General features: G+C 43.1%; 1 protein-coding gene across 1 annotated transcript in view; it reads right to left on the reverse strand.

The window, feature by feature from the left end:
* akt3a (v-akt murine thymoma viral oncogene homolog 3a) overlaps positions 1-27,562 on the reverse strand; it is a 448,680-nt gene that overhangs the window by 67,424 nt on the left and 353,694 nt on the right. The window contains exons 4-5 of the mRNA XM_028820998.2: positions 19,642-19,753; positions 6,522-6,666 (exon numbers count right to left, since the gene is read on the reverse strand). Coding sequence (XP_028676831.2) covers positions 6,522-6,666; positions 19,642-19,753 — 257 coding nt within the window. The remainder of the gene's footprint in view (positions 1-6,521; positions 6,667-19,641; positions 19,754-27,562) is intronic.

Raw genomic sequence — 27,562 nt, forward strand, 5'->3', positions numbered from 1 at the left:
GAGAAAACTTTGAACAGCAGAGAAAACTAACATTGCAAGGATTCACGCTATAGCGCTACCAACCACTCGCTGTAAACACTTTTTTTTTTTTAATGAGTTTTAAACACATTTGAAAAATCCATAATTTAATAAACAACCAAGAAAAGTAACATTGCAACAATGCACACTACGAAGCGATCGCTGTAAACAGAAGTGAAGTGGAGGTTAAAATCCAATAGAAAAAAGTCTTCATTAAATACAACGAGATTAAAACAATGCTGGAATCAGTCTCTTTAAAAACAAGCCTGGTGCGTTCTTAAACTGCCTTCTCGGCCTTACACAGCCAGCCCTCTCGCTCGTGTGTGTGTGTGTGTGTGTGTGTGGGTGTGTGTGTGTGTCTCTCTCGCTCGCTCGCTGCACAGGGAAAGACTGAGCACGTGCGGAAATCATCGGCGCGCACAAACCGAAAGGGACATTGACTTGTTCGTATACCGAGTGTGTGGTCGTGAACAGATACAAAAGTTTGGGGAACTTTATGGTCGTAACCCGATCTGTACGTGGTCCGAGACGTTCGTGACCCGAGGTTCCACTGTACTATTAAAGAAGGTTTATGATGCCCTGTGCTTTTTTTTTTTTTTTTTGAACCTGCCATGAGCCACCTACAGTATATTTGTTCAGTTTCATGAATGATTTTATAACTAGTTTAAATAAATACTCCACTTTAGTAAAAACACTTTCAAGTTTGTTCTATAAAGTATTAACATTTCAGATTATCATTCATGGTATAACAGTAACGAGTGTTTGCAGGGTAATGTAATTAAAAGCCTTTCCTCACAAAGAAAAGGCCTTCAGATGGGCTGCTGCTGCTATAGACCTTTATTATTTTCACTATGTGGCTACACAGTCTGATGAGAATAAAAATCGTCAGTTAAGGTTGTGTCACATTACGCAACTTTTCCAGTAGTAGAAGTTGTTGCCACTTCTACAGGTTCCTGCCGTTTTATTCCTGGATTTCTTCGGACGGTAGCAAATCTTCTTCCCTTCAGTCCCAGTTTTAATTTTGGAAAGAAAAAGAAGTCACAGGGGATGTCATATGGAAAATACACTTGGGGTGCAAAGCAGCAACCACGTTGGTTTTGGTCAAAAACTGCTTGACCGCGCGGTACGTGCAGCTGTGCTGTCATGGTGCAAAACACAGCTTTTCCAGTGCCACTTCTTCCTGATGTTGTCTTGTAGACACCTCAGCACTTCAGTGTAATGTCGCAGATTAACAGCCTGTCATCGAGGAACAAACCCTTAATGAACAAGTCTGTCAAGTGTCGTAAAAGTGTCTTTCTTTCAGCGTCGTGTTCGATACAACCTGAAAGGGCTTTTTCATGCGCACGACTGTAGACTAAACACCAGAAATACGCACTCGATCAACTCGCACAATGCCACTGGTTAGGTAGGCATACAACACATGGCAGCACATTCAATCCCTGCACCAACTCCCACGCTGCTGACCAATCTTTACCTGCTTGGGCCTGACCCTAACCCTGTATTGCCTTCACCTCATCAGCTTGTCCCTCTCCTCCTTTCTCATTTGTGCCTCTGGCTCATCGGTCATGTCACGTTTGATTGTTTCACTGCCTGTGAGATAGGAGGTGGCGTTGGGGGGGGGGTATTGCATTTTCGTGCCACAGGAATAAAGGCTTTCTGTGATGTGTCAATGGCGTTGATTTGCATGCTACTGCAGTGAACAGCACGGCGATTAGAGGGCACTATATCACAGAACTCACGCTTGGATAGCTAATTTTATTTCACAACCGCGTGGGGGCCCACCACAAACGTGACCACTTTAGAGGTATGGGAGGAGAACGATGTGGACACGGCGGGGGGGACCTGCAAACACCTCAGACAACCATCAAGCAAAAGATTCCACCAGAAGAGGGTTGATTGATGTCCTTCAACATCTGCAATAAGATGCTGCAGATGTTCTATCAGACGGTTGTGGCGAGCGCCCTCTTCTACACGGTGGTGTGCTGGGGAGGCAGCATAAAGAAGAGAGACGCCTCACTCCTGGACAAACTGGTGAGGAAGGCAGGCTCTATTGTAGGCATGGAGCTGGACAGTCTGATATTCGTGGCAGAGCGACGGGCGCTGAGCAGACTCCTGTCAGTCATGGAGAATCCACTGCATCCACTGAACAGGATCATCTCCAGACAGAGGAGCAGCTTCAGCGACAGACTGCTGTCACCGTCCTGCTCCACTGACAGACTGAGGAGATCGTTCCTCCACCACACTATGCGACTCTTCAATTCCACTGGGGGGGGTAAACGTTAAAATTATACAAAGTTATTGTCTGTCTGTATACCTGCATTGTTATCACTCTTTAATTTAATATTGTCTTTATCAGTAAGGTGCTGCTGGAGTATGTGAATTTCCCCTTGGGATTAATAAAGTATCTATCTATCTATCTGATTGTTAAACACTGCGCCACCGTGCCTCCCTCTTTTGCCCTCGTCTTGATGTTAACTGACGGGACGGCTAACACAGTCAGACAAACGCAAAGACCCCCAAGTAACAAGTTATTTAAAGTCTAACGCTCTGATTACTAGAAATTGAAACAGCTGCTTAAATTGTTTAACATTAGGCGCACTCGGGAGACTTTCCAAATGTATTTAGGAATCGCAGCAATGACTAAAGGATACCCTTAAGCGACTAACTATGGCCAGGGTTTTTTTTTCTTTGTAATATAGATATTATTTATCTGCATATACATACTCATGCATACAGACACCACAATTGTATATTTGTCCCAAAAGAAAGACGGTTTAATTAGATGATGAAACTGTAAACTGCGCTGACACCTACTCTCCCGGCCTCATCGTGGATCCATTTGCCACAGCTGTATTTTTAGCATATGGTGCACTTTTAATTTTAATATTCATACTTCATGTTTTTATTACTGGAACAGATGGTGATTTATGTTTACTGAAGTAATATTTTACATGGATGTTTGCAATATTGGAACTTTGCTTCCTCTCCAGGTTACTCTTGTAAATGAGATGCTGCATCTTAATTAGCTTCTTTTTTTTTTTTTTTTTTTTTAACTGTAAATAAATATTCTCGAAACTAGAGAGAACAATAAGCAATGTGTTTGAAACGCTAATCATTAAAGTTTCCTCAAAAGCGACATTAACAAGTCCTGTACCACGGCACTCCTGAACTATCTGCGTGTGTCCGTGTTGCTTTATCGTAATGCGAACGACGTCTCCGTTCACAGTGAATTACAGTGAGGCTGCCATATTGCAGCTTTACTGGTCATACGATATTCACGTTTGGCAGGAGGCCACTTCTGCTCTCAAGTGATGATAAACTCTCCTCTAGAACAGGAGTGCCTTTTGGCCTGACTGTTGAAATAAATGAAATCTACAACTTCTTTTTGACATTCAGGTCGTAACACGTAACCCACACAAGACCAAAGTGCTACTGCTGCTGCCTGGCAAGCGGCCATGTCTCTGTGTGAATGTGAGAGGGAGAGAGCAGCAGCGTGGCAAACGTAATAAGACGGGACAAGTGGGCACACCGAACTCCGATCCAGGCCTGCGCTACAAGGATGGACAGATGAATGGATGTTAGGTGTTCATGTTTTTGCATCACGAAGACAGCAAACCACATCTAAGTGCAGCGACCGAGGAAGTGTGTGTTTGTCTTCACCGATAAACAATTTGGTCGTTGATGGTCCGTCTGTTCAGGACCCAGAGTTACGCAGTACTGTGATAAGAGCAGCATTTTAAAAAAAAATACAGAGCACCCTGTTCAAAAAAGTAGGCACTTCTGTCATGGCAGAGCATCCGATCTTATCATCAGACAGTCACGCGAACCCAGATTACCTCCAAGTGCTGTTGATGTTTGACTGTAAATTGGAAATGTGAATGAAGAATATGGTGACCTTAAGGATCAGGGCTTCATTCCTTTCTTAATAAAAAAAAATATTTATTTATGAAAAAATATGCAAACTCCTACTGCAAACTGAACAGCTTTGGCCACGCAAATGAGAAGGAAAGTGGCAGTGAGCTGCTTCTTCTTTCGGCTGCTCCCATTAGGGGTCACCACAGCGGATCATCTTCTTCCATATCTTCCTGTCCTCGTCATCTTGTTCTGTCACCCCCATCACCTCCATGTCCTCTCTCACCACATCCATAAACCTTCTCTTAGGCCTTCCTCTCCTCCTCTTCCCTGGCAGCTCTATCCTTAGCACCCTTCTCTCGTTATACCCAGCATCTCTCCTCTGCACATGTCCAAACCAACACAATCTCACCTCTCTGACTTTGTCTCCCAACCGTCCCACCTGAGCTGACCCTCTAATGTCCTCATTTCTAATTCTGTCCATCCTTTTCATGCAGATCTTAGCATCTTAAACTCTGCCACCTCCAGCTCCGTCTCCCCCTTTCAGGTCAGTGCCAGCGTCTCCAGCCTGTATAACAGAGCTGCTCTCACTAACATGTGGACTTTTATACCAGAGCCACGAGAAACACTGAGCACAGACACATCCAGAATTATGAGGAGTATTTAACTTACAGGATGCAGGTTTCACAAAAAATGACTCAATTCGCTTTACAAGCGGCCTTTCAGAGTAAGTTTTATGACTTTATAAAGTAAAGTAAGAACACGTCGGCACAGAGTAACATTCAGCAGCATTGGGCTCCTGTGCTGCTGTTAGCTTTTGTTAGGTGTGGAGGCTCTGTGGCTAATTAGGGTTCAGTTTTCTTAAAACATTACATTTTTCAAAATACCACCAGATGGAGATTGAAAATCCGTACAGCAGTCTTAAGTTACAATTGCTGGCTGCGTCCGACGCTTTGCCACGTCCAAGAAACACCAAATCAGATCATCTTTAGGTAATGCAGGCGTGTAATGGAAACGCTGAGCACACGTTCAGTCCCTGTAGCGTAAAGTGTCACTGAGGCATCTTTTTATACTTTCCCTCATAAGTTAAGTTGCTTTCATTTTTTTACTTTACAGACATGAACACCACGTCACTTATTTCCTTCAATTTCAAGAAACGGGAAGAGTGAGCTGCTGTGACTGAAGTTCGCAAATGAAGATGTTAGCGGCCTAAGGGAACCCGGGCAGCCACAGCCATGTGGTGAAAAAGCATAAAAGAAGCAGGCAGCAGTCACGAGTCTCAGACCAGACTTCTCTGTTCTCCTTTATTCTCATCTACCTAGAAATACAGAAGTGCTTCAATCTCAGCACAGATCAACAATGGTAAACAATGGTGCCTGCCAATGTCCTCTGCAGAACAATAGCATAAACACATTTGTGGTTCAACAATGGTATGGGTGTCAGCTATCAAGAAGTACCTGATTAGAAACCAATGTCCCCAGAACTCGTTCATTTTCAAAGGAAGCAGGCAGTTCTGGATCACCACATTGTGTGTGTGGATGAGATACAAAACAGGTAAATATTTATGTCCTGTAGAGAGCCATCGACAACAACCTGTAGCACAATTTTCCAGGAATGTTGCCTTTACTTTAAAACACTATGGGTTTATAGTCCATTACAGTGATGCTGGGCAGCCGCAGAGACTGTTAGCAGGGCCGCCCTTTTCTGGTAAGGTACAGGACGGTACTTACATACCTTGTGAAGTGATGAATGAATACATAATACAAGTACTACCGCATTGAAAAAATAAAAAATATCAATAGTGGCGCATTGAGTAAAGACACACACGTGTAATGTTCAGCGTTTCTCGGTTTGCCTGTCAGGTACAGCCATCAAACAAACTAAAAAATAATACAGATTTGAAAAAACAGACAAGTCGAAGTAACCGCTCTCAAGGTAAAACTGAAACGGTAAAGTAATCCACAATGGAAGAGTCGAGGAATGGTTTGGGAGAGGTGATGTTTTTCAATGAAAATGGAACTGTCCTGATCAATTTCCTTGAAAGAGAAGTCTGTTAAATGTGAACAACATCAGTCCTTTGCGAATAAAGTTGTCTCTTGCGGACAGACAGACAGACAGACGTGGCTATCACAGTAGGTGGTATCCTCATTATATGTGAACGTACCTACAAACAACATTGCATTCCACCAAAACACCCTGTCTAGTTTCATTTTAGGGTCTTCCTAGTTTCTTTATCAAGGTCTACTGCACTACTGGACTTTTCTTAAAGCTCAATATCTCCCTGTGGTCTAGAAGGTTGCTGATAGCCATGTATCTCTTTTGTTTAATCAGTTCCACTAACGTCCTCGCCGGTCTTCTAGTCCATACTAGGCCAGCTGTATTTGTTTTGCCGAAACTGGACCCCCAATCTCCCTGTTGTCTGAGTCAGGCTACGTCTCTCTTTAGTTGAATCAGTTGCAGTAACTTCCTCGCGTGTCCTTTGTATACCCTGCCATCCTGGACAAGCCATAAGAAGGGTGGACAGTCCACTGGCGCAGACGTTCAGACTATTTAGGGTCCTTCCAAATATTATTACAGATTACCGTTAACACTTGGCAACCCTCCCTCCAAGCAGTGAGCACAACAATCAGCGCTTGACCGCCTTAACTTACCTTTCTTTTATGGTGGCTCGTGGAAGTGTCCATCTCTTCTTCACCTATATTGTCTATCTGAGAGGTGGGACTACAGCTCATGCGTTCCTCCTCTTGCCTCTGAAGCCTGTCAGCTACCGCTTGAATTGCTTCTGTCCACTCCTCCCTGGAAAATATGAAATGAAAAAAATAATCCTTAAAAAGTGAGGAAGGCTCATTAGTAGTCTTCAAACTCTTATGAGATTTATGTTGGTTACTATAACATCCCACAGGCAATTAAAGAGGCGTCATTTCCTAATAACTACTTACTTCCTAATTAATCAGCACTTCCTCTAATACACATGTTAAGGCTGGCGAGCGATTCAGATGCACAATTTCATTCGATTAGTCCTGACAGCAGGCCTATTTAAACACATTACCTTTGGTTCCTCAGAAATGTCCTGCAGTCGTCTGTGAATGTCACTGTTTCAAAGACTGGTGCTTTTCATATGAATCCTCTGTACATGACGTAACTGTCCCACAAGTAATAAGTGTCATCTGAATGAAGTCTCACAGCCCTGTGCCCTCAAGTGTACTCCGAGTCTGACGTGACCCGTTTTGTGACGGCGGGAGTTCACGTGTTAAGAGTTTGTTTCAATAATAAACACAAGCCGAGCTGTATGTTCACTGATTGTAGTCTGCTGTGAATTCTGCTGTCTAATGTTTCAGTTCTTAACAATGGCATGTTCTGTTCTTACGTGAGGAGTCTAAGAAGCAAATATTTCAATTTGTCAGCTCCAGGTTTACAAATATCAATCATTGTGTCCTTTGAACCGTCTGGGAGACTTTGAAGGCAAAAGCAACCACCATAAACTTTGTCTTTCTCAGCCATCATTAATGTAATGCAAGTGCTCAGATCAGTGTTTCTCAACCACTGGGTGGGCCGCGGGTTGCTGTTGTTGTGTATATGAGTAGTGGGTCACAGTGGGTTGCCAAAGCAATTGATGGTATTGAGCGATATTTATCACCGTGTGCATCGTTTGTCTATTCATGGTTGATTCACCAAGGGGGGATAACCTCCCCCCCCCTAACATTAGCGCTCGTTTTACCAAAGGGGGAAGACCCCCAAGCACTTACATTCATGCTTGATTCATCCACCACTTGCTGGTCCTCAGTAACATTAAAATTTAAATGGTTTTGTAAAACGTGACTTCCTTAGAGAGTGACAGAGAGAGATATATGAAAGGCACTATATGATTGACAGACAGACAGACAGACAGATAAAAGGCACTATTAGATAGATAGATAGATAGATAGATAGATAGATAGATAGATAGATAGATAGATAGATAGATAGATAGATAGATAGATAGATAGATAGATAGATAGATAGATAGATAGATAGATAGATAACTTTATTAATCCCAAGTGGAAATTCACAATGATCCGGAACTTCCAATTCAGCAAACTGAGAACCACGAATACGCTCGAAAGAATGAGAATAACATCTGCTGATATAAAAACGACACGATTAGACAAGGGAGAGTAGAGTCAAATTGAATCGTACAACGTGCTTAAGAACCACGGGTGATTTTAATAAGATAAAATGGTAGCGCATAGTGTGTGTAAATAAATTACGATAAAGACTTTTTACTTAAACGTGCACACGTCAAACGTGAAAGTGAATAATTATTACTCCGTAATTTTATTATGGATCGATAGAGAGAGACAGAGATATGAAAGGCACAGACAGACAGACAGACAGACAGACAGACAGACAGACAGACAGACAGACAGACAGATAGAAAAGGCACTATATAATAGATAGATAGATAGATAGATAGATAGATAGATAGATAGATAGATAGATAGATAGATAGATAGATAGATAGATAGATAGATAGATAGATACTTTATTAATCCCAAGGGGAAATTCAGATACTCCAGCAGCAGCGTACTGATTATGTATGAAATGTTATTTGATTTTAATAAATCCAATAAAATAAGCAAACAAATAAATAAAAAGGTAAAACTGAGTCACAGGATGGTAAAAAAACGCTGCTTTAGATAACAAGGGGTGAGAAAGACCACACGCTAAATACGATTAATCTTCTTCTATGATACATTACCGTGGCTGTTCGTTGGTCTGTCCAGGGTTTTAAATCACCTGTAGCTCGCAAGCCGTTTCACTTATTGACCTGAAATTTGGTACACATACACTACGTGACGTCTACTATCCGCTTTCGGGGAGATGATTTTTATTACTCTTTTTATTTTTATTTTATTCAAGAATCAACTCTCGGCAGCAGCCAGCAGGGCAGCTGTGCGGCACATGAGTATGGGTGCTGTTCTACCACCTTCGCCGTCACTTCCCCTACCTCTTCATATCTTATATCATACTTGAGGCAGACTGAAGAATTAAGTGCCAGCTAAAGTGATGAATTAACGAAAAGTACTAAGTAAGTGCAACACAAACTCTGACTTAATCAGTTTTAACGCGAAAAGATGCCGACGGAAGAAGAGATGCAGCGGGCCGCTGGGGTGGAGAAAAGAAGAGCAGCAAGCGCATCAACCTCCGAGCAAACGAATGGTAAACATACAGAGAAAGAGGATGAATACTAGGCATGTCACGTCAAGTGTATTCATGCAGTGCGCCGTTACTGGTAAATAAATAATTCAGTTTACTTAATAAGATAATCACACGCATTAACGTTTTCGTTTTGACAGGCCATGAAATGTTTGTTGGTTTTTTGTTTTTTTTTTTCATTTTTAACATGTGGAGATGCTGTGGGATTGACGTGTGCATTTAAAAGAGAATCAGCCAAATAAAGAGGAGCACATCAGCAAAACTAAGTGGCCCACAATGCTCTTCAGCTCAGCCAAGGAGTCAAGTATATTGAGGTGCTAAAATAAGCGAGCTTCAGGATAACCACACAGAGAACCAATCAGCAGGACAAAGTCTACGAGACTCTCCGCTACATGGACAACTCGCACAGCCACCGCCCAATTAAACACAAGATAACGCAAAGCGATCTGCAGACCTCGTGTGCTAACAGCTGACGGTGTTCATATCACTAGCTGAAGACAAACACGCACATCAGAATTAAATCATTTGGAAGAGACCTCCAGACAGATTCATTTCAAATTATTCCATTTGCCACAAAACAAAAACAAACCCATGCTTTGTGAAACACTTCACACGGTCTACTGCCAAAATATACTATTATGGGCTGGAAAGCATTGTGGTGATGATGTTAAGGATTACAGCTCAGTCAATTTCTTCCTAAAGACTTTACATGACACATCATTGACAGAATTAAGAATTTGGAGTGTGGACCACTGGGGCGCGTATAGCCCCCCTTAGCCGACACACAACACACTTGTATTCACAGCTGGGAGGCGCCTTTTTCCTCGCTCCCCACAGTACAGCACAGTACAAAGAAGCAAAGCATGCTGTTCACAGTCATTTTCTTCTCTTCATATCTCTCACACTCTGTCGTTCTGCCTCCACTCCTCTTCCGGCAAGCTTTGTCCTTCTTCCTCCCGACTTTGGCTCCCCGCGTAGTGAGCGGCAGTTGCACTCTAGGTGTCCAATGACCTTCTTCTGGGTGTGGCTGAAGTGCTGCCAAACAGGGATCACCAAATGTGCAGGCGCCCCCTGCAAGGTTGAGCTTCCATGGTCTAAACCCGTGGTGCCGCCCTCTAGCGATCTGTGGGAAGTAATGTCCTGGACAAGCTCTCTCTCCCGGTCCTTCCATTGTCGAGGTGCCCCAGCCGGGTAAGGGCCCCAGCCCTCCGCCCCAGGAGTCGTACCAAAATACCATGCAGGCAGAATGTCACATCTATGAGGTGACTTGAAGATGACAAGAACGGCTAAGTCCAATTACTGATCAGAGACGTTCAGATGACTTGAAGTGGGCTACTCGTACAAATCTACAGACGATTAAGAAATTTTGTAAAGAAGAATCAAAAAAAAAAAAAAGATGTTCAAAGGAGATGACAAAAATGGCTCGGAAGCAGAGAGAGGCTTGGCTGCTAAAGAACGGGCCGCTGGTTACTGAAACCAAAGTTCACCTACTTTGCCTATGAGCCAGTTTTTCTGCCGAATGTACGCTTTAGTCCTTGTACACAAGGCATAGAATTTGCGACTTTAAATTTTGTTTTAGACAAATAATAGCTAATCGAGGTTAAACAAAGTTGTCATATTTATAAACAGTAATAAATGCTCTCATAGTGTATACATTTACACACACACACCCTGAAGAAGAAGATGTGTCGGTAACTGCCAAAGAATTCGACTTTACAACAAGTCACCGAGTGGCTGTTTTATAAGCAAAGAAGAAATTCCAATGCTGAGCTTTTCACTTTTTGTAACCCGAGGATGGCATGTTTAGTATTTAGCTGAGATCTAAACAAACAGGCTGGATGGAGTGAGCGTTCTCCTCTCGTGTGACCGGAGGCCACAGGTTCAACACGCCCTCGACCCTCTGCAGTTTGCATACCAGGAGAAGGTGGGAGCAGAGGATGCCATCATCTATATGCTACACCGATCCCTCTCCCACTTAGACAGAGGCAGTGGTGCTGTAAGAATTATGTTTCTAGACTTCTCTAGCGCCTTCAGCACCATCCAACCTCTGCTCCTTAGTGACAAGCTGACAGAGATGGGAGTAGATTCACACCTGGTGGCATGGATCGTGGACTATCTTACAAACAGACCTCAGTATGTGCGTCTCGGGAACTGCAGGTCTGACATTGTGGTCAACAACACAGGAGCGCCACAGGGGACTGAACTTTCTCCGGTCCTGTTCAGCCTATATACATCAGACTTCCAATACAACTCGGAGTCCTGCCACGTGCAAAAGTTCGCTGATGACACTGCTGTCCTGGGCTGCATCAGGAGTGGGCAGGAGGAGGAGTATAGGGACCTAATCAAGGACTTTGTTAAATGGTGCGACTCAAACCACCTACAACTGAACACCAGCAAAACCAAGGAGCTGGTGGTGGATTTTAGGAGGCCCAGACCCCTCATGGACCCCGTGATCATCAGAGGTGATTGTGTGCAGAGGGTACAGACCTATAAATACCTGGGAGTGCAGCTGGATGATAAATTAGACTGGACTGCCAATACTGATGCTCTGTGCAAGAGAGGACAGAGCCGACTATACTTACTTAGAAGGCTGGCGTCCTTCAACATCTGCAATAAGATGCTGCAGATGTTCTATCAGACGGTTGTGGCGAGCGCCTTCTTCTACGCAGTGGTGTGCTGGGGAGGCAGCATTAAGAGGAAAGACGCCTCACGCCTGGACAAACTGGTGAGGAAGGCAGGCTCTATTGTAGATACGGAGCTGGACAGTTTAACATCTGTGGCAGAGCGACGGGCGCTGAGCAGGCTCCTGTCAGTCATGGAGAGTCCACTGCATCCACTGAACAGGATCATCTCCAGACAGAGGAGCAGCTTCAGCGACAGACTGCTGTCACCGTCCTGCTCACTGACAGACTGAGGAGATCGTTCCTCCTCCACACTATGTGACTATGGGGGGGTAAACATTAACATTACACAAAGTTATTGTCTGTCTGTATATTTGCATTGTTATCACTCTTTAATTTAATTTCTTTATCAGTATGCTGCTGCTGGAGTATGTGAATTTCCCCTTGGGATTAATAAAGTATCTATCTATCTATCTATCTATCTAATATCTCACGTGTGTTCTTAACGTATGCAGTGTCCACGGCTGACTGCCAGCAGCGACGGCCTTATTGAAGGTGCATCTTCTACAAAACCTCCTGTCAGTCAAATTCATTTAGTAAAAGAAACGCACTGTCATTAATTTACAAATTGACATGTCTATTTCAACCTGATGGCGGTCTGATGGCTCCTCATTCTAGCTGGTCCCTTCAGAAAATCGTGCATTTTGAAGGAAATCAAACACATTGCAGTGATAACAGTTAGGAGAAATGCCACAGTCTCTTTAAAAGGTGGCAGATGATCACATGAAGTGTTTAAACATCTGTGACTATCACAAGGCAGCTGCTAACCTGCCTGGAGGAAAACGGAATTGCTTGGTGATGGATTACAAGATGACTCGACTGTCTCGGCTCATTTTAATTGTTTTATCAGTGTCATAAAGGTTTATGAGAATGTCTTTTAACTGAAGAGTCAATAACTTATGACAGTCCATAAACAGTATTTAGAATGAGGATCGCTCATTAGATCTCAGGCTAGGAGGCCCGGGCCCTTTTTTCTTTTAAATTAAAACAGTCTTGCAGTTTTACAGTAAAACAGAGAATTTTTTCCCTCGGATAGAATTAAACTATGACTTGTGCAGTGTTTGTTTTCTGGGAGAATCGCAGCCTGTGACAAAACAAAAGTAAAAATAATACTTTTAAATAAAGGGAGAAATATTGTAAAGTAATTACAAAAAGTGACTCTGTAACATAACACTCAGTCAGGACCAAGGGGTGCTACAGCCTACCCAAGAAACATCAGGTGCAAGGCAGGAATCAAACTCGGAGGGGGCATCAATCACTTGGAGGGTCCACTCATACTGGGCTGGCGTGTGGGTAGCAAATCCACAGATCTTAGGGATGTGCAAAGGTAACCTGAGCAGCCAGAGAAGAACCTGCAGCAAGGAGATGCCATGCAAACTCCACGGTGCTACTCCGTCCCAGGACACCGCGCTGTTAAGTATATGTTTATAACTAAATATAAAAGGTTTATCTAATAATTTCTACATAGCCATTACTTTAGAGGTAACTTTTCGATTTCTCCAGCACCTTCAATACTATCTAGCAACTTCTGTTAAAGCTGGTGGATGAGCCTGTGGTGTCCTGAATGACGGACTGTCTGTCCAGGAGAGACTCTCGAGGATTGTGAGAGCAACTCTGGAGCACCATAAGGAACAGGCCTGTCTGCTCTTCTCTTCACTCTGAACACCTTCAACTATAAACACAACAGCAGGTTAGGAAGGCTGCTCGCATCATGAAGGGGATGGGGGAAAGCCCTCAGGAGCCCCATCCCTGGAAGAGTCGAAACCGTTGGAGAGTCAATAGGGTCAGGTCTGTTCGGGATCGGAACTGATGTGGTGCTGAGATGTCCCCCGCTAAACGGCAGCCCTCAGGTCCCAATTTGAGGCGGCCCATATGGGTGGGCGCATGGAACAAGTCTCGTCTCTTCAGCAAGATAATCATCTTCCTCTGCTGTCGGAGGTGCTGCGTAAACTCCGGACCGGGGACTGGCCAGATCTCTGTAGGTGGATACACCTTTTATTGGTCTGGTCAGTCTGATGGCTGTCATACTCGGGGAGTAGCTGTTGCTGTAGCAGATTGGCTTCTTCCGATGGTCTCCAATGATGTCACTCCTTTCAATTAACGTATTATGAGACTCAGATTACGGCACTCTCTGGGTGCCTTGTCTGTTGTCTCGGTGTCTGCTCCAACCGTGGTGAGTGATGTCTCGGCAAGGGAGACATTTTATTCGCAGCTTCGCTCGGTGGTTGATGGGTGCCCACGAGGTGACACTCCTCTGGTCATGGGTGACTTCAATGCAGCCACTGGCACTGACAGGGCTGGCTATGAGGATTGTCTCGGTTCCCATGGATCTGGTGGCCATGGTGAAAGCGGCTCCATGTTCACTGACTTTGCAAAAGGTCAGGGGCTGCAAATCGCTGGATCTTGGTTCCAGCGCCCTGAACCGCATCGTTGGGACATGGTACTCCAATACTGGTGGTGCGGTGAAGCAGATCGATCACATCCTAGTGGGCAGACGCTGAAGGCTCTTGTAAAACTAGAGGGTCTACAGAAGTGCCCAGTTTGTGAATTCTGACCAGAGACTTGTTGTTGCTACTCTTAGGATCCAGCTTAGGTCCATTGGGTTACCACCTACTAGGAAAAGGAGTCTGAACTTGGCCAGACTCCAAGACCAGGCTGTTTCTAATGAGTCTGCACACAGTTTGTGTGAGGAACTTGCAGATTTGGGTACGACTGCCGATCCTAATGTGATGTGGGAGATCTTCCGTGACAAGACCCTGAAGGTTGCTGAGGGTTGTGTTGGTGTTACCTGTGTTCCCAGAAGGAGAGATTTCATCTCGCAGGGCACCCTGGATATCATTAAGAGGAGTCGCATTGCATGGCTCAATGGCAACTCTGGTCTGTACCGGAAACTGAGAGAGACGGCTGCAAGGGCTCTGAGGGCAGATAAGGAGGCTTTTGTTAGAGGAATCTGTGAGCAAGTGACACATCATCTGTGGTCTAGCGACCCACATCCTACTTACAGAGGAATCAAAGCATTCCGCACATCTGAATCTGTTCCTCGGAGAGTCGCAGTCAGGGCAGCTGATGGAACGTTCCTTACGGATGACACTGCAGTTGTGACCCACTGGGCTGGCTACTTTGAGCAGTTGTTCAAAGCTGATTTTCCGGCTAGGATGTTGGATATCTCTGGGTCCACGGTTCTTGAGGCTGATCCTCCAATTAGCTGTGAACCCCCCAGTCACACTGAGATTGCACAGGTGGTGAACTAGCTGGGGGGAGGAAAGGCTACAGGGGATCTGTGTTATTCGGGGTGAACTTCTCCAGGCTGGTGGTAAGGCTGTCCTCCTGGCATTGCAAGCAATCTTTGCTTCCATTTGGGAGACTGGCATCATCCCAACTGACTGGAAAACGGAACTTGTTGTCCCTATCTGGAAAGGGAAGGGAGATCGCCTGGATTGCAGCAACTACATGGGGATAACACTGCTCTTGGTGCTGGGTAAGGTCCTTGCTAGGGTCGTCGTCAATAGGATCCGTGATCACTTGCTCACCTACCAGCGACCGGAGCAGTCTGGTTGTACGCCTAAGAACTCTACCATCGACCGCATCCTGGCACTGAGGGCTCTCATAGAGCGCAAACGCGAAAATCGGCAGAGTTTCTTTGCAGCCTTTGTCAATTTTCGAAAAGTGTTTGACTCAGTTGATCGAGTTGCCCTGTGGGACATCCTGAGGGTTCGTGGGATCCCCTCGAAGTTGCTGGATAACATGGCCAGCCTGTACACTGGTCTTGACTTTGCTGACGCTGCTGTGATCTTCATGGAGTCAATGGAGGCGCTTGAGAGACTGAGCGAGGAGTCTGAGTGTCTGTGCTTGCGAGTGTCCTGATAAAAACCAAGATCCAGGCCTTTAATGACCTCTTCGGCATGGCCATCAGCAGTGTGTCTGTCTGTGGAGAGAATGTCGACCTCGTCGAGAGGTTTACTTACCTTGGCAGTGACATTCACGTCTCTGGTGACTCTTCCTATGATTGTCAGTAGACGGATTGGGAGAGCATGGAGGTCATGAGGTCACTGGAGAGGGGTGTGTGGCGCTCCCGATATCTATGCAAAAGGACGAAGGTCCAAGTCTTTAGTGTCCTGGTGCTTCCTGTCTTGCTATATGGTTGCGAGACATGGACACTATCCAGTGACCTGAGACGAAGACTGGACTCCTTCATGTGTGTCTCTCCGGAAAATCCTTGGGTCCCATTGGTTTGACTTTGTGTTGCTCATGGAGTCCTGAATGAGGCGCATGACCTGCATTGTGAGGGAGTGTCAGTTACAGCACTACAGCCATGTGGCGTGTTTCCCCGAGGGTGATCCAGCTCATAAGATCCTCATTGTTGTGGACCTGAGAGGCTGGACCAGGAAAGGGGTCGCCCACGTAACACCTGGCTGCAGCAGAGAGAGGGTCATTTCCGGAGGTTGGGACTGGGCTACGTGTCTGCCTGGGGGGTTGCAAACCAGGATCCTGAGTCGTTTCGTTGTGTAGTGGGTGCGGCAACACACTGTACCAGTGCATACTCCCCAACTTGACTGGACTTGACTTGCAGGTTAGGTCACCTGCAGAAAGAAATTCTCAGACGATTCTGCACTTATGGGGTGTTTGATAAGGCGGATGAGACCTAGGAGAGAAGTTTGTTTCCTGTTGTAAAATGAATTGTCTGCAACTTAACATCAGCAAAACCACACTAAAGAGCCTCTATGTCCGGTCACTATTCAAGGAGTGGATGTAGAGGTGGTCCACATTAATAACTAGGTTGGGCTGGTCTCGGAACACACAGGAACTAAAGAAGAAAGGGCAGACCGGACTCTTCTTCCTTAAGAGATTTCATTCCTTTAATGTGGGAAGTGACATCCTTCACATCTTCTACAATTTTGTGATTGCCAGTGTAATTTTTGGTGTGCTGGGCTGGTGACATGAAGAGAGGCCCACCAAATACACAAACTAATTAAAAGGCCAGGCTCAGTTATGGGATGTACTCTGGACCCCATGGAGGTCGTAGGAAAGGAGAGAATTAAAACAAAACTGAGTGCCATTACAAACAAAGCTGCACATCTTCTCTCTGACACACCAACAATGAGGACTTTCAGCCAATGAATTATTTAGCAGTGAAATGTGTCAAGAAATACTACTGCGGGTCCTTTATACCGACAGCAAAACCTCTGGATAATGAACACCTCACTTGGACTGGGACTGTCAAGTTCGACATTGTCTTTTTAGTCATACCAGTATATATAAGGGATGTTCAAAAAGTTTCCGTACTTTTATATTTTCGTTGCAAACGGTGAAGGCAAAAACATTTTTTACTGATGGTATTAAAAAGTTGGCACGATGCTGGGAAAATTGCATCACAAAGGAAGGTAGAAAAGTGACACTAGGGTGTTGTACCGTGTTAGCCATTATGAATGTAGTGAGAAGTCAAGCAAAATGACACCTTTGATTGGCTAACTAAAAAGATTACAATATGCAAGCTTTCGAGGCAACTCAGGTTTACATCTCGCCTGAAGAAGGGGCCTGAGTTGCCTCGAAAGCTTGCATATTGTAATCTTTTTAGTTAGCCAATAAAAGGGGTCATTTTGCTTGACTTCTCACTGGAAAAGTGATGTAATTTGTTTTTGAAAATCTTAATAAATCTTTCTATTATATAAAAAAATCCTGGGACGAGACGAGACTTTTTCAGAGAAACACTTTCATGTCCCGCGAGACGAGACTTTGTGCCAAGAGATTTAATCACGCCCGAGGCCGGAAATAAAACACAAAGAGTAGATGACAAAGTAGAACATCATAAAGAATTCAAAAACGTTGGCGCAATACACATGCAGAGCAGGTTAGAGAGATAATGAAAGTACTAAAATTCGAAGGTCTAAAAAAAATGATAGTAAAGATCGCATTAGTGCAAACAAACAGAAATTATTATACAGTGAAATAACGGAACAGTGAAAAGAGATCAAATATATGGACATTGGTGACATGACAGAAGTATGTCGATATTGTTTGGATTTAAACTTTAAGTCGGAGACTTGTAGATCGTCTAATTCGTGTTGCCATCAGTGATAAGCAGTGTTTCTTCCCAATGAAGAGTCGTATCTGCAAGAATTAAAAGATTTGTTGTTTCGTGAAAGTGAAATCCACGTACGTGAGTGGCAGAGACGCAAAGTGGCTGGCGAGTGAAGCCCCCTAGTAGAGTTAAAAAGAAAGTATGGAGACTTTCTGAACATCCCTCGTATATATACACACATACACACACACACAAACACACACTCAATGAGTTCTCTGGTCAAGGGAACTACATATTTATTTATTTAAAGAGCTTCTGTAAAAAGCCACATTTCCCCCGTGGGGACAAATAAAAGTTCCATCTATTATCCAGGCAAGCTTGATAGGAGACACCAAACAACAAAGATGTTGTCTGCTGAAGACATTCGGGTCGGTCTTATGGATGTTGGCCTGCAGTTGACAGAAATGAACTTTAAAATTTCTTATCTTGTATTGTAAATCGCCTGTTTTTGATTTTTCCCTCATGTAATACGCAGACATATGCAGTTCAACAACTACAACAGGAACATCTGTTGTAATCTAAAAGCAGTGGACACTGATACTAGAAATGCAGATCGGACAGACTAAGTACTGTGAATGGGCCAGCCATCCCAAAGAGTCTCCTTACGTTAAAAATGTTTACGTCATAAGAGTAGAAAAGTGTGCCACATAAAGTATTTGGCGACCCAATAAAGATATTTTTGCTTTCTCTTCATGTAAAGCTTGGACTGATGAAGTTTTTATTGAAAGCAATGAACGAGGAAGGTGAAGGATTTAAATATTTGAGTCAGATGTTTCCATAAACAGCTGATGCCAAGACAAAGGATGGCATTTTTGTTGGTCCACAGATGAGACACGTCATCCATGACAAGTGAATCAAAGATCTGCTAGTGAGGCCAGAGGAAGTCGTAAAGAAGACATTCAAGAATGTTGTTGAAAGTCTTCATGGAAACTGCAGAGCACCAAACTACGTCTGTTACTGAAGAGGCATTGTTGGCATTCACCTGCTAATCTTAGTGCTGCCAGTGACAGACGTGCTAAAAGGTTTTACCAGGGCATTGCAATAATGGAAAAGCTGCACGAGGGCAAGTGTGAATCCATCAATGCTGGGTGATTATTGTTGGACACTGAAATAGGACGCCTCAGATGTTGAGTACAAAAGAAAATCAGCAGGAAAACATTTTTAGGTCAGTAATGCGGTGTTGTCAGCGTCATTGAGAGATTATGCACGCTAAATTCAATTAAAGTTCATTTCATGGTTCTCCAAATTCTAACATTTGTGTTCAGCTTGAAGCTGTCCATTATAATCACCAAAAAATGTTCAGGAAGTAGAACTTTTGAAAAACTGTGCAGTGTAATTCTTATACTTTGACTTCTTACTACTGTTCATGCACCATGTTGGTTTCCCCAAGAAAGGCCCAATAAAAATATCAAGATGTGTTCACGTAACTTTATAAAAACCCCACTTAATTTGGACTGGGCAGTCACCAGCAGAGGACAGAGTGCCAGTCCATGGCAGCGCCCATTTACTCGCACAACCACACACCGAAGAGGTGCCAGTTAGCCCAAGACGCAGGCTCTCCGTGATTTAGGAGGAAACCAGAATACCCAGAAGGCGGCCAAGCAGACACAGGCAATGGGTGCAAACTCCACAGAGATGATGCAGGACTTGAACCATTGACCTACTGTACTATATTGCAGGCACAATTTATTTAAATAACGTCTTCCTAAAATATTTATATAAATAAACAAATAAATAATGGTGGGTCTGAAAATGGACTCTTAGAGGTAGGAGGTGTCGCATAAAAAAGTGTAATAAAGAAAATCGTCCTCTTACCGCTCTTCAGGAGTGTCAACGTGAAAAGTCCTTTCTATGACGGTGGTCCACTGTAGACATCTGATAATGAATGTGTTTGGCTTTGGTCGTTCTGTTTTCATTAACTGGCATTCTGTAAAAATAAAAAAATGAAGAGAGAGCTGATTATAAATTACACTACACAGAATAATGAGCGCAGTTTTAAGCTTTTATCTTTGTAATTCATTGATTTTAGGAAGTGGCTCGGTCTAACGGTGGGCTACTGATAAAACTAGGCGTGCAAAATTAACCCAAAGAGCACACTCATTTACGCTGAGCCAATGACCTTCATAGATTAGACTGCATTAGGGACACGGGGGAGAAATGTGGAGTCCTGGGGGGAAAAAAACCCACCTGAACAACAGCAAAAATACAAAAAGTCAAACTTCTGACGTGATTAACGATGACAGCCGTCATGGCGAGGCGTTATAAAGGCCTACTGCTGTAGTTACAGAAGAACTCAGGTGCAAAACTGTACCACATTTTAACATTTAGTGAGACTGAAAAAACCTCAAGCTACGCTAGAAAAGTAATACTATCAAACCATTACTACGCATTTATGCCGTTATGATCACAAAGATCACGAAAGTGAACACAGTGCAGCTAGGCGTGTGCGATATACATCGTTTACGATTATATCTTAATTGCTGTTTTAACAATGTGCGAGATTAAATTATCGAGTATGTAACTGGCTTTGCAAAAAAAAGAAACACAGAGTTCATTCACTAATGCAACAGTATAGACCACTGCGCGTGTGCAAAGCGAGTTGCGTAGGCGTGCACGTCCAGCAAGCCGCAAGTTAGCGTCGCTCCCTGCCTCAAAATGAGTGAACAAACAGCGCCACATGATACAACAGCCTCGCCATCTACGTCGTCAGAGTTAATTGCCAGACGTGGTTTATTTTCATTCGCATGGCAGTGGTTTGGTTTTGAAAAGACTGATGTTGCTCAAAAGACGGCAATCTGCAAACTATGTGGTAAATCGGTTGCCGTTAAAGACAGCTCGACAACTAACTTGTTTCACCATTTGCGAACTAACCACCGCACAGAATACGAAGAGTACGAAAAGCTTAAGGAGTCAACTGTCCAGCACAAGTCTAAAGTAACCAAGGTACAAGCACAAAAACACACTCGGCAAACTTTAGCAGACTCATTCTGCAAAACAGTGCCTTACGACAAGAAAAGCAACAGATGGCGTGACATAACAAACGCCATCACCAATTACATCGCAAAAGATATGGTACAATTCAAGCGGTTGAGAGAGACGGTTTTAAACAACTTTTGAATACTTTAAACCCAAGGTACACACTGCCTGGCCGAAAATATTCCAGTCAAACAGCTCTGCCTAAAGTTGTATGATTCGTGTCGCCAAACTCTGACGCATAAACTGCAAAATGTTTCATATTTTGCCACAACGGATTTATGGTCAAGCCGAACATCCAAGCCATACCTCTCCCTGACGGTGCATTTCATTGACGAAAACTGGCAACTGCAAAGCTTCTGTTTGCAAACATTCTACTTCCCACAAGATCACACTGGCGACATCATTGCGCAAGGTCTGAAAGATGCACTGGCATCATGGTCACTGCGAGAAGACCGTATGGTGTGCATGAGAACAGACAGCGGGGCTAACGTTGTCAGTGCACTACGGATTAATAACTGGAAGAGGCTACCTTGTTTTGGGCATAGGCTACATATTGTGATTGGCGAGTAATTTGGGGTTCCTCTATAAAATGCAGTTTAGGTTAAATTGATCTTATTAATTATGATGTTTAAAAATACAAAAAGACCTGATAAGTAAAGCTATAGATGACAAAAATATAATTCAAGAATATTCAAAACCACTGATTATGTGAAAAGCAAGAACAAGCGTTTCACCGATTGATGTCTTCTCATCGACTCGCCGTGTCTTGTGTATCTGCTCATCATTATAAAGAAGTGAAATACCAATATCATGTGCTATTATTGTGCTCTTAGAATTTAAAATAAAAATGTTCAAAGCAGTACCTTAAACTTTCCCATTTGTCGATTGTTTTAATAAAGTAGTAGTATAAAGTGAAATTACTGAACAAAACAGGCTGGGGGTAAATTTACTATTGAAAAGTTGACACGGGCTAAGCGAAGCAAAAAAGGCTGGGAGCCCCCACTGTAGACATTAATACGGTTAGAGTGTCTGCACCAGACGTGATCACGGTAAACGTTTTAGACACGTTTTCTCAAAGAAGACTATTCATTATTCAGATTCTTTTATTTCCAATGTTTCCTATAAATCTATAATACAGTGATTCCCAACCGGTGGTTCATGAACCCCTGTATAAAAGGGGTTTGTGAAAAAAATATTGTAATGGCGGAATTTTAAATCCCAAACGTAAAAAAATATAACGAAATGTTAAATGTAGGAAAATATATTCACAGTACTATTAATAATACAATAATAAAAATGGGTGAACAAATCAATTAAATGTCAAATTCATGAATATTACCTCAGTCACTTACGCATTGTGACGGAAGATTCCGTAAAAATGTCGAGTCGCAACAGGTAACAATCTGTAACGCGAGAAGATGCTACACCGCTGGCGATGCGTGTACAAGACAGACTGACTGACTTACTTACAAACTTACTTACTTACATTCTCTTTCTTTCTTTCTTTCCTTTCTTTCTTTCTTTCTTTATTAATCCCCAAGGGGAAATTCACAATGATCCGGAAACTTCCAATTCAGCAAACTGAGAACCCCGAATACGCTCGAAAGAACGACAATAACACCTGCTGATATAAAAACGCCACGATCACACAAGGCAGAGTAGAGACAAATTGAATTGTACAACGCGCTTAAGAACCACGGGTGATTTTAATAAGATAAATTGGTAGTGCATAGTGTGTGTAAATAAATTACGATAAAGACTTTTTTCTTAAACGTGCAAACGTCGAACGTGAAAGTGAATAATTATTACTCTGTAATTTGATTATGGATTGTTAAAAACAGGTAGTTTTATCAAGTCTGACAAAAAGCTGGACGAGCAATCAATTGCTTCTTCTTCTACTTCAGTCCCTGATTTGGTACCAACACAGGGTGACGATACTGAAAGTTGTAGTGAGCTACCGTCTCTCCAGACTGAAAACAAGGAAATAATTGGCGAACATAGTAAGACAAAAGAGAAGAAACGAAAATATGACAGCAACTATTTACGAATGGGTTTTTATTTTACCGGGGACGAGTCAGAACCTAAACCGCTTTGTGTAATTTGTAATGAAGTGCTGGCCAACAGCAGTTTAAAACCATCACTTCTTTGTAGACACACTGAAACAAAACATCTAACGTACAAGAATAAACCTGCAGTATATCATAATGAGTAAACAGGGGGTTCGCCAATTTATTATGGTTTTTTTGAAGGGGTTCACAAGGAGAAAAAGGTTGAGAATAGCTGCTATAATACAACAATAAACTTGTTTGCCTAAAAGCACCACAGCGTTATGCAGGCTCAGATTCCTTTTATAGGTTAATGATTATTAAGTATATGAAAAAAAGAAAAAAAAATGAGTCTCCCTGACGGATACTGCTTTGGCCAGCCGGTGCGTCCAAGGGAACGACTTTACAGATGGGAGACAACATTGAGTTGTTTTCGTAAAACATTCACTTGCCTACAATCCAAGAAGAAGCCGCACAAACTCTATGACTTGGTACTTTATAGCGTTAATTATCTGAACACATCCAAAAAATAATAAATGTTCAAATGCATTGTGACACGTGTACAGTATGGTATTACTAGTCTTTGGGAGATAAGCAACAACTCGTGATGTTCGATATCGTTGACTTGCAGTCATTTGACTTTTTTTTTTGACTGTGATCTACAGAGAGAGACTCAAATGTCAAAGTGAAAACAGACGTCTGCAAAGTGCTCTAAATTAATTACAAGTATAAAACCATAAATAAATTATATCTTAAGTATTCATCCCCTCTAACATGACACCCCTCCATCATCGCTGGGGCAGCCAACTAGTTTTTGAAGGCAACAATTTTACCCAATGGTGGTCTCCTGCCTGGGGTTTCATTTGATTGTCATAAAAGTGCGCTTCTGTATGTGGAAGGGATGACCCCTACTGAGTCAGTTTGGTGGACTAACCTGTGCAGAGAAGGCAAAAGGACAGACTAAGCAACTCCGTGAAAAGCACAAGTCAGGCCATGGAGACCAGAAGAAAATCACCAAGTTGCTGAAAACCCCTTGGAGTCCACTTAACAGTAAATCAATCGATAAGAAATGGGCAGAGGATGGTAGGCAAGAAGTCTGCATAGAGCAGGCCATCCACAAAAACGGAGTGGTCACTCGAGAGAGGGAGGCCAATGAGCGACATCCGAGAACTCTGACGGAGTTACGAGATACAGTGGATGAGACTGGAGAGACTTCAGTCACAGCTCAGTGCGAGAGGAGACACAGGACATCCTGGCTGGAGTTTGCCTGAAGGCACATGGGAAACACTGAAGTCAGATGGAGGAAGGTTCCTTGGTCTGAGGAGTCCAAAATTTAATCTAATGGTCAAAAAGCTCAAGGCCATGTTTAAACACTACACGGCATCAAAAAGACACCGTCCGCCATCATCAAGCATGGAGGTGGCAGCATCAGGCACTGAGGACGCTTCCACTGGTCTACAAAAAAATATTTTTTGTTTGCTTCTAGGAACTTCAGTGCATCTCTTTATTAAGTTTTTAACATTGGTTTCATATATGAAATCGGAATTAAGCTAGCACATCAGGTTTTTGAAATACACATCACTGCCGTTTTGACACTTTTGAATATCAATATAATATATCAACATGATATCTGGAGTTTGGACTCTGTCCCACCAAAATTGTTTTGATGTGCTTATTCTGAAAACAAACCAGAAGACGACACCAGAGACACGTTAAAGTATATTTATGTCAATTTACCTCGATATAAAAGTGAGGTCAGCGTGCCCAAAAATGTTGCAGGCCCTCACTTTTGCGCTTGTACTGCACATCCATCTCTCTTTGCAAGAACCAATGGTAGTCACCCATCATGCTTGGAGTGAATTTTCCCTGATATCAGTTTTCCATCACCTTGATGAAATCTTTCCCCACGCTCATCTCTGACATCGCTTAGATTTGGTGGTGGTGTAAAAAATGCGTCTTCAGTGACCTTCTGGCTCCTGTAAGCTGATATAGTTTCTGCAGGTTCTCCACAAGCTCAGCGTAATTCTCTGCTCTGTGCTTGTCAAGAAAATTCTGGACAACCTGCACGAATGAGGGTGCTGATTCAGTGGGCTTCAGTTTCCTTTTGAACTCATCGTCAAGCATCAATTCACGGATTTCAGGGCCAACAAAAACACCTTCCTTCATTTTGGCTTCACTTTTCTCGAGACCAAACTTATTTCTTAAATACTGAAACGCATCGCCTTTACTGTCCAGTCACCCTAGCTGTCCAACTAAAAAACGGGACGTGCTGGACGAAAACGGTTTTCAGATTTGGAGTCAGCAAGTGAAACTCGTTAAAGTACAGGTGAAAGAATCCCAGTAGCAAAATGCTTGTTGACCAGTGTTCTGTTAAGGCCCTGGAAGGCATGTGAGGGTAGAAGGAATGCAGCAAAATGCAAGGAAATCCTGGAGGAAAACCTGATGCAGTCGGCAAGAAACCTGCACCTTGGGAAAAGATTTGGTTTGCCTCAAAATGAAGAGACAAAGATACACAGGAATATCTTAAAAACAACAGTATGAGTGTCCGGGGGTGGTAAGAGTTGAGATGTCAATCCAAATGAGAATCCGTAAGCTGGACCTCATAAAGGCTCACGACCACCATGACACCTGATAGAGCCTGAGCAGTTTTAACAAAGAGAAGGAGGATGAGGAGACAAATGGCAGTGTGGAGGTGTAAACACCTGTGACGCAAACTACTGGCGCTGACTAGAGGGAGGTGAACACTTACGTGATCAGTCAGTTTGTGTTTTATTTCTGTGAATCATTTAGACTACTTTGGAGAGATCTGTTCTCACTTTGCTATTAGAAAGACTTTACTGGGTGTCCCATTGAGATTTAATGTTGGAGAATAATAAAAATTAAAAACCTTCAAGTGGACACATTTCTTTTATTGGCCCTGTACATACAGTGGGTATAGAAAAGAACCCCCCCTTCAAAATATTCACATTTTTTTTTGCTTTACAGCCTTAAATGTAAACACACAAACTAATATTTTTTCCAGCTTTACTTACTCAATGTAATCTATAACATCCAAGTGAAAGATATCACAGCTACAGTTCAGAAGAATTAAAAAAAATTAAAAAACAAGAAATACTGAGATGAATAAAGGATCAGAAACTTAATCAGGTGTAAGTGCCCACCATTTCCATTGCGGTTACTGGCTTCCTTCCACCGGTGATCAGTTGTAACCTGTGTGATCAGTGACGCTGTTCCTGGATCATTCATTCCCTTGCTTGGTAGTGCGACCGACAGCAAACAACTGACTATGGGTGGCAAGTCACTTTCAAAAGATCTCAGGGATAGACTTGTGGACAGACATAAGGCAGGAGATGGAGACAAAAATATCTCAAAGGCTTTATCAATCCCAAGGAGCCCAGTAAAGTCCATAATAAAGAAGTGGCAAGTGTTTGGTACTACTAGGACCCTCCCTGGATCTGACCATCCCTCCAAACTGGATGGAAAAGCAAGGGGGAAACTGGTAAGAGAGGCTACCAAGAGGCCAATGGCCACTTTGAAGGAGTTACAGGATTTTATGGCAGAGAGTGGTCATTGTGTGCATGTTCGGGAGGGTCGCAAGGAAAAAGCCACTTCTCAAGAAAGACCACATAAAGGATTGTTTGAGCTTTGCCAGAATGCACCTTGAAGATTCTGATGCCAAATGGAAAAAGGACTTATGATCAGATGATACCAAAAATCCAACTATTTGGCCTCAATACCAAATGGTACACCAATGCGGCTCACCATCCACAACACACTACACCTACAGTAAAGCCTGGAGGTGGCAGCATCCTGTTGTGGGGGTGTTTCTCTGCTGCAGAGCCTGGGGCTCTCGTTAGGGTAGAAGGAAAAACGGATGGAGCAAAATACCATCAAATTCTTGAGGAAAACCTGCTACCCTCTGCCAGAAAGTTGAAGTTGGGCAGAATGTTCACCTTTCAACACGACAACAACCCGAAGCACACAGCAAAATGGACCACACAGTAGCTGAAGGAGAAAAAAAGTGAATGTCCTCCTGTGGCCAGTCAGAGCCCAGACCTAAATCACAGTGAAAATCTGTGGAAAGATTTGAAGATAGCAGACCACCAACGCTCACCATCCACTTTGACCGAACTTGAACAGTTCTGTAATGAAGAGTGGGGGGCAAATATTGAGTGGGCTCAATCTAGATGTGCAAAGCTGATAGAGAAGAATCAACAGACTGAAGGCTGTCATTAAAGCAAAAGGTGGGTCAACAAAATGACATTGACATGGGGGGTGATCCTTTATTAATCTCAGTAGGTCTTGTTTTTGATTTTTTATCATTCTTCTGAACTGTAGCTGTGATATCTTTGACTTGGATGTTAGAGATTGCATTGAGTAAGTAAAGCTGGAAAAAATATTGGTTTGTGTGTTTTCATTTAAGGCTCTACACCCACTGTATATCATATATGTATGTAGACACACAGAGAAAGAGACAAAGATCAATTAGTAAACTGGTAATGTCCAGTTCATACCAGTTTCAAAATATCCCTACATCACTGAACTGACACCACCTCAAGAATTCCAATGACAAAGACGACGTCGTCTAGTGGGCACAGGTAAAGAACTATAAAGATCAGGGTCCAGAGTAAAGGTCTTGTCCGGTACTTGTCACTGCGCAGTGGGCAGCCTGGTCAGGATGAGCTCTACTCCATTATTCACCAAACAGAGTAGGA

The sequence above is a fragment of the Erpetoichthys calabaricus genome, chromosome 15 (assembly GCF_900747795.2).
Source record: "Erpetoichthys calabaricus chromosome 15, fErpCal1.3, whole genome shotgun sequence".
NCBI classification, from domain to species: Eukaryota; Metazoa; Chordata; class Cladistia; order Polypteriformes; family Polypteridae; genus Erpetoichthys; species Erpetoichthys calabaricus.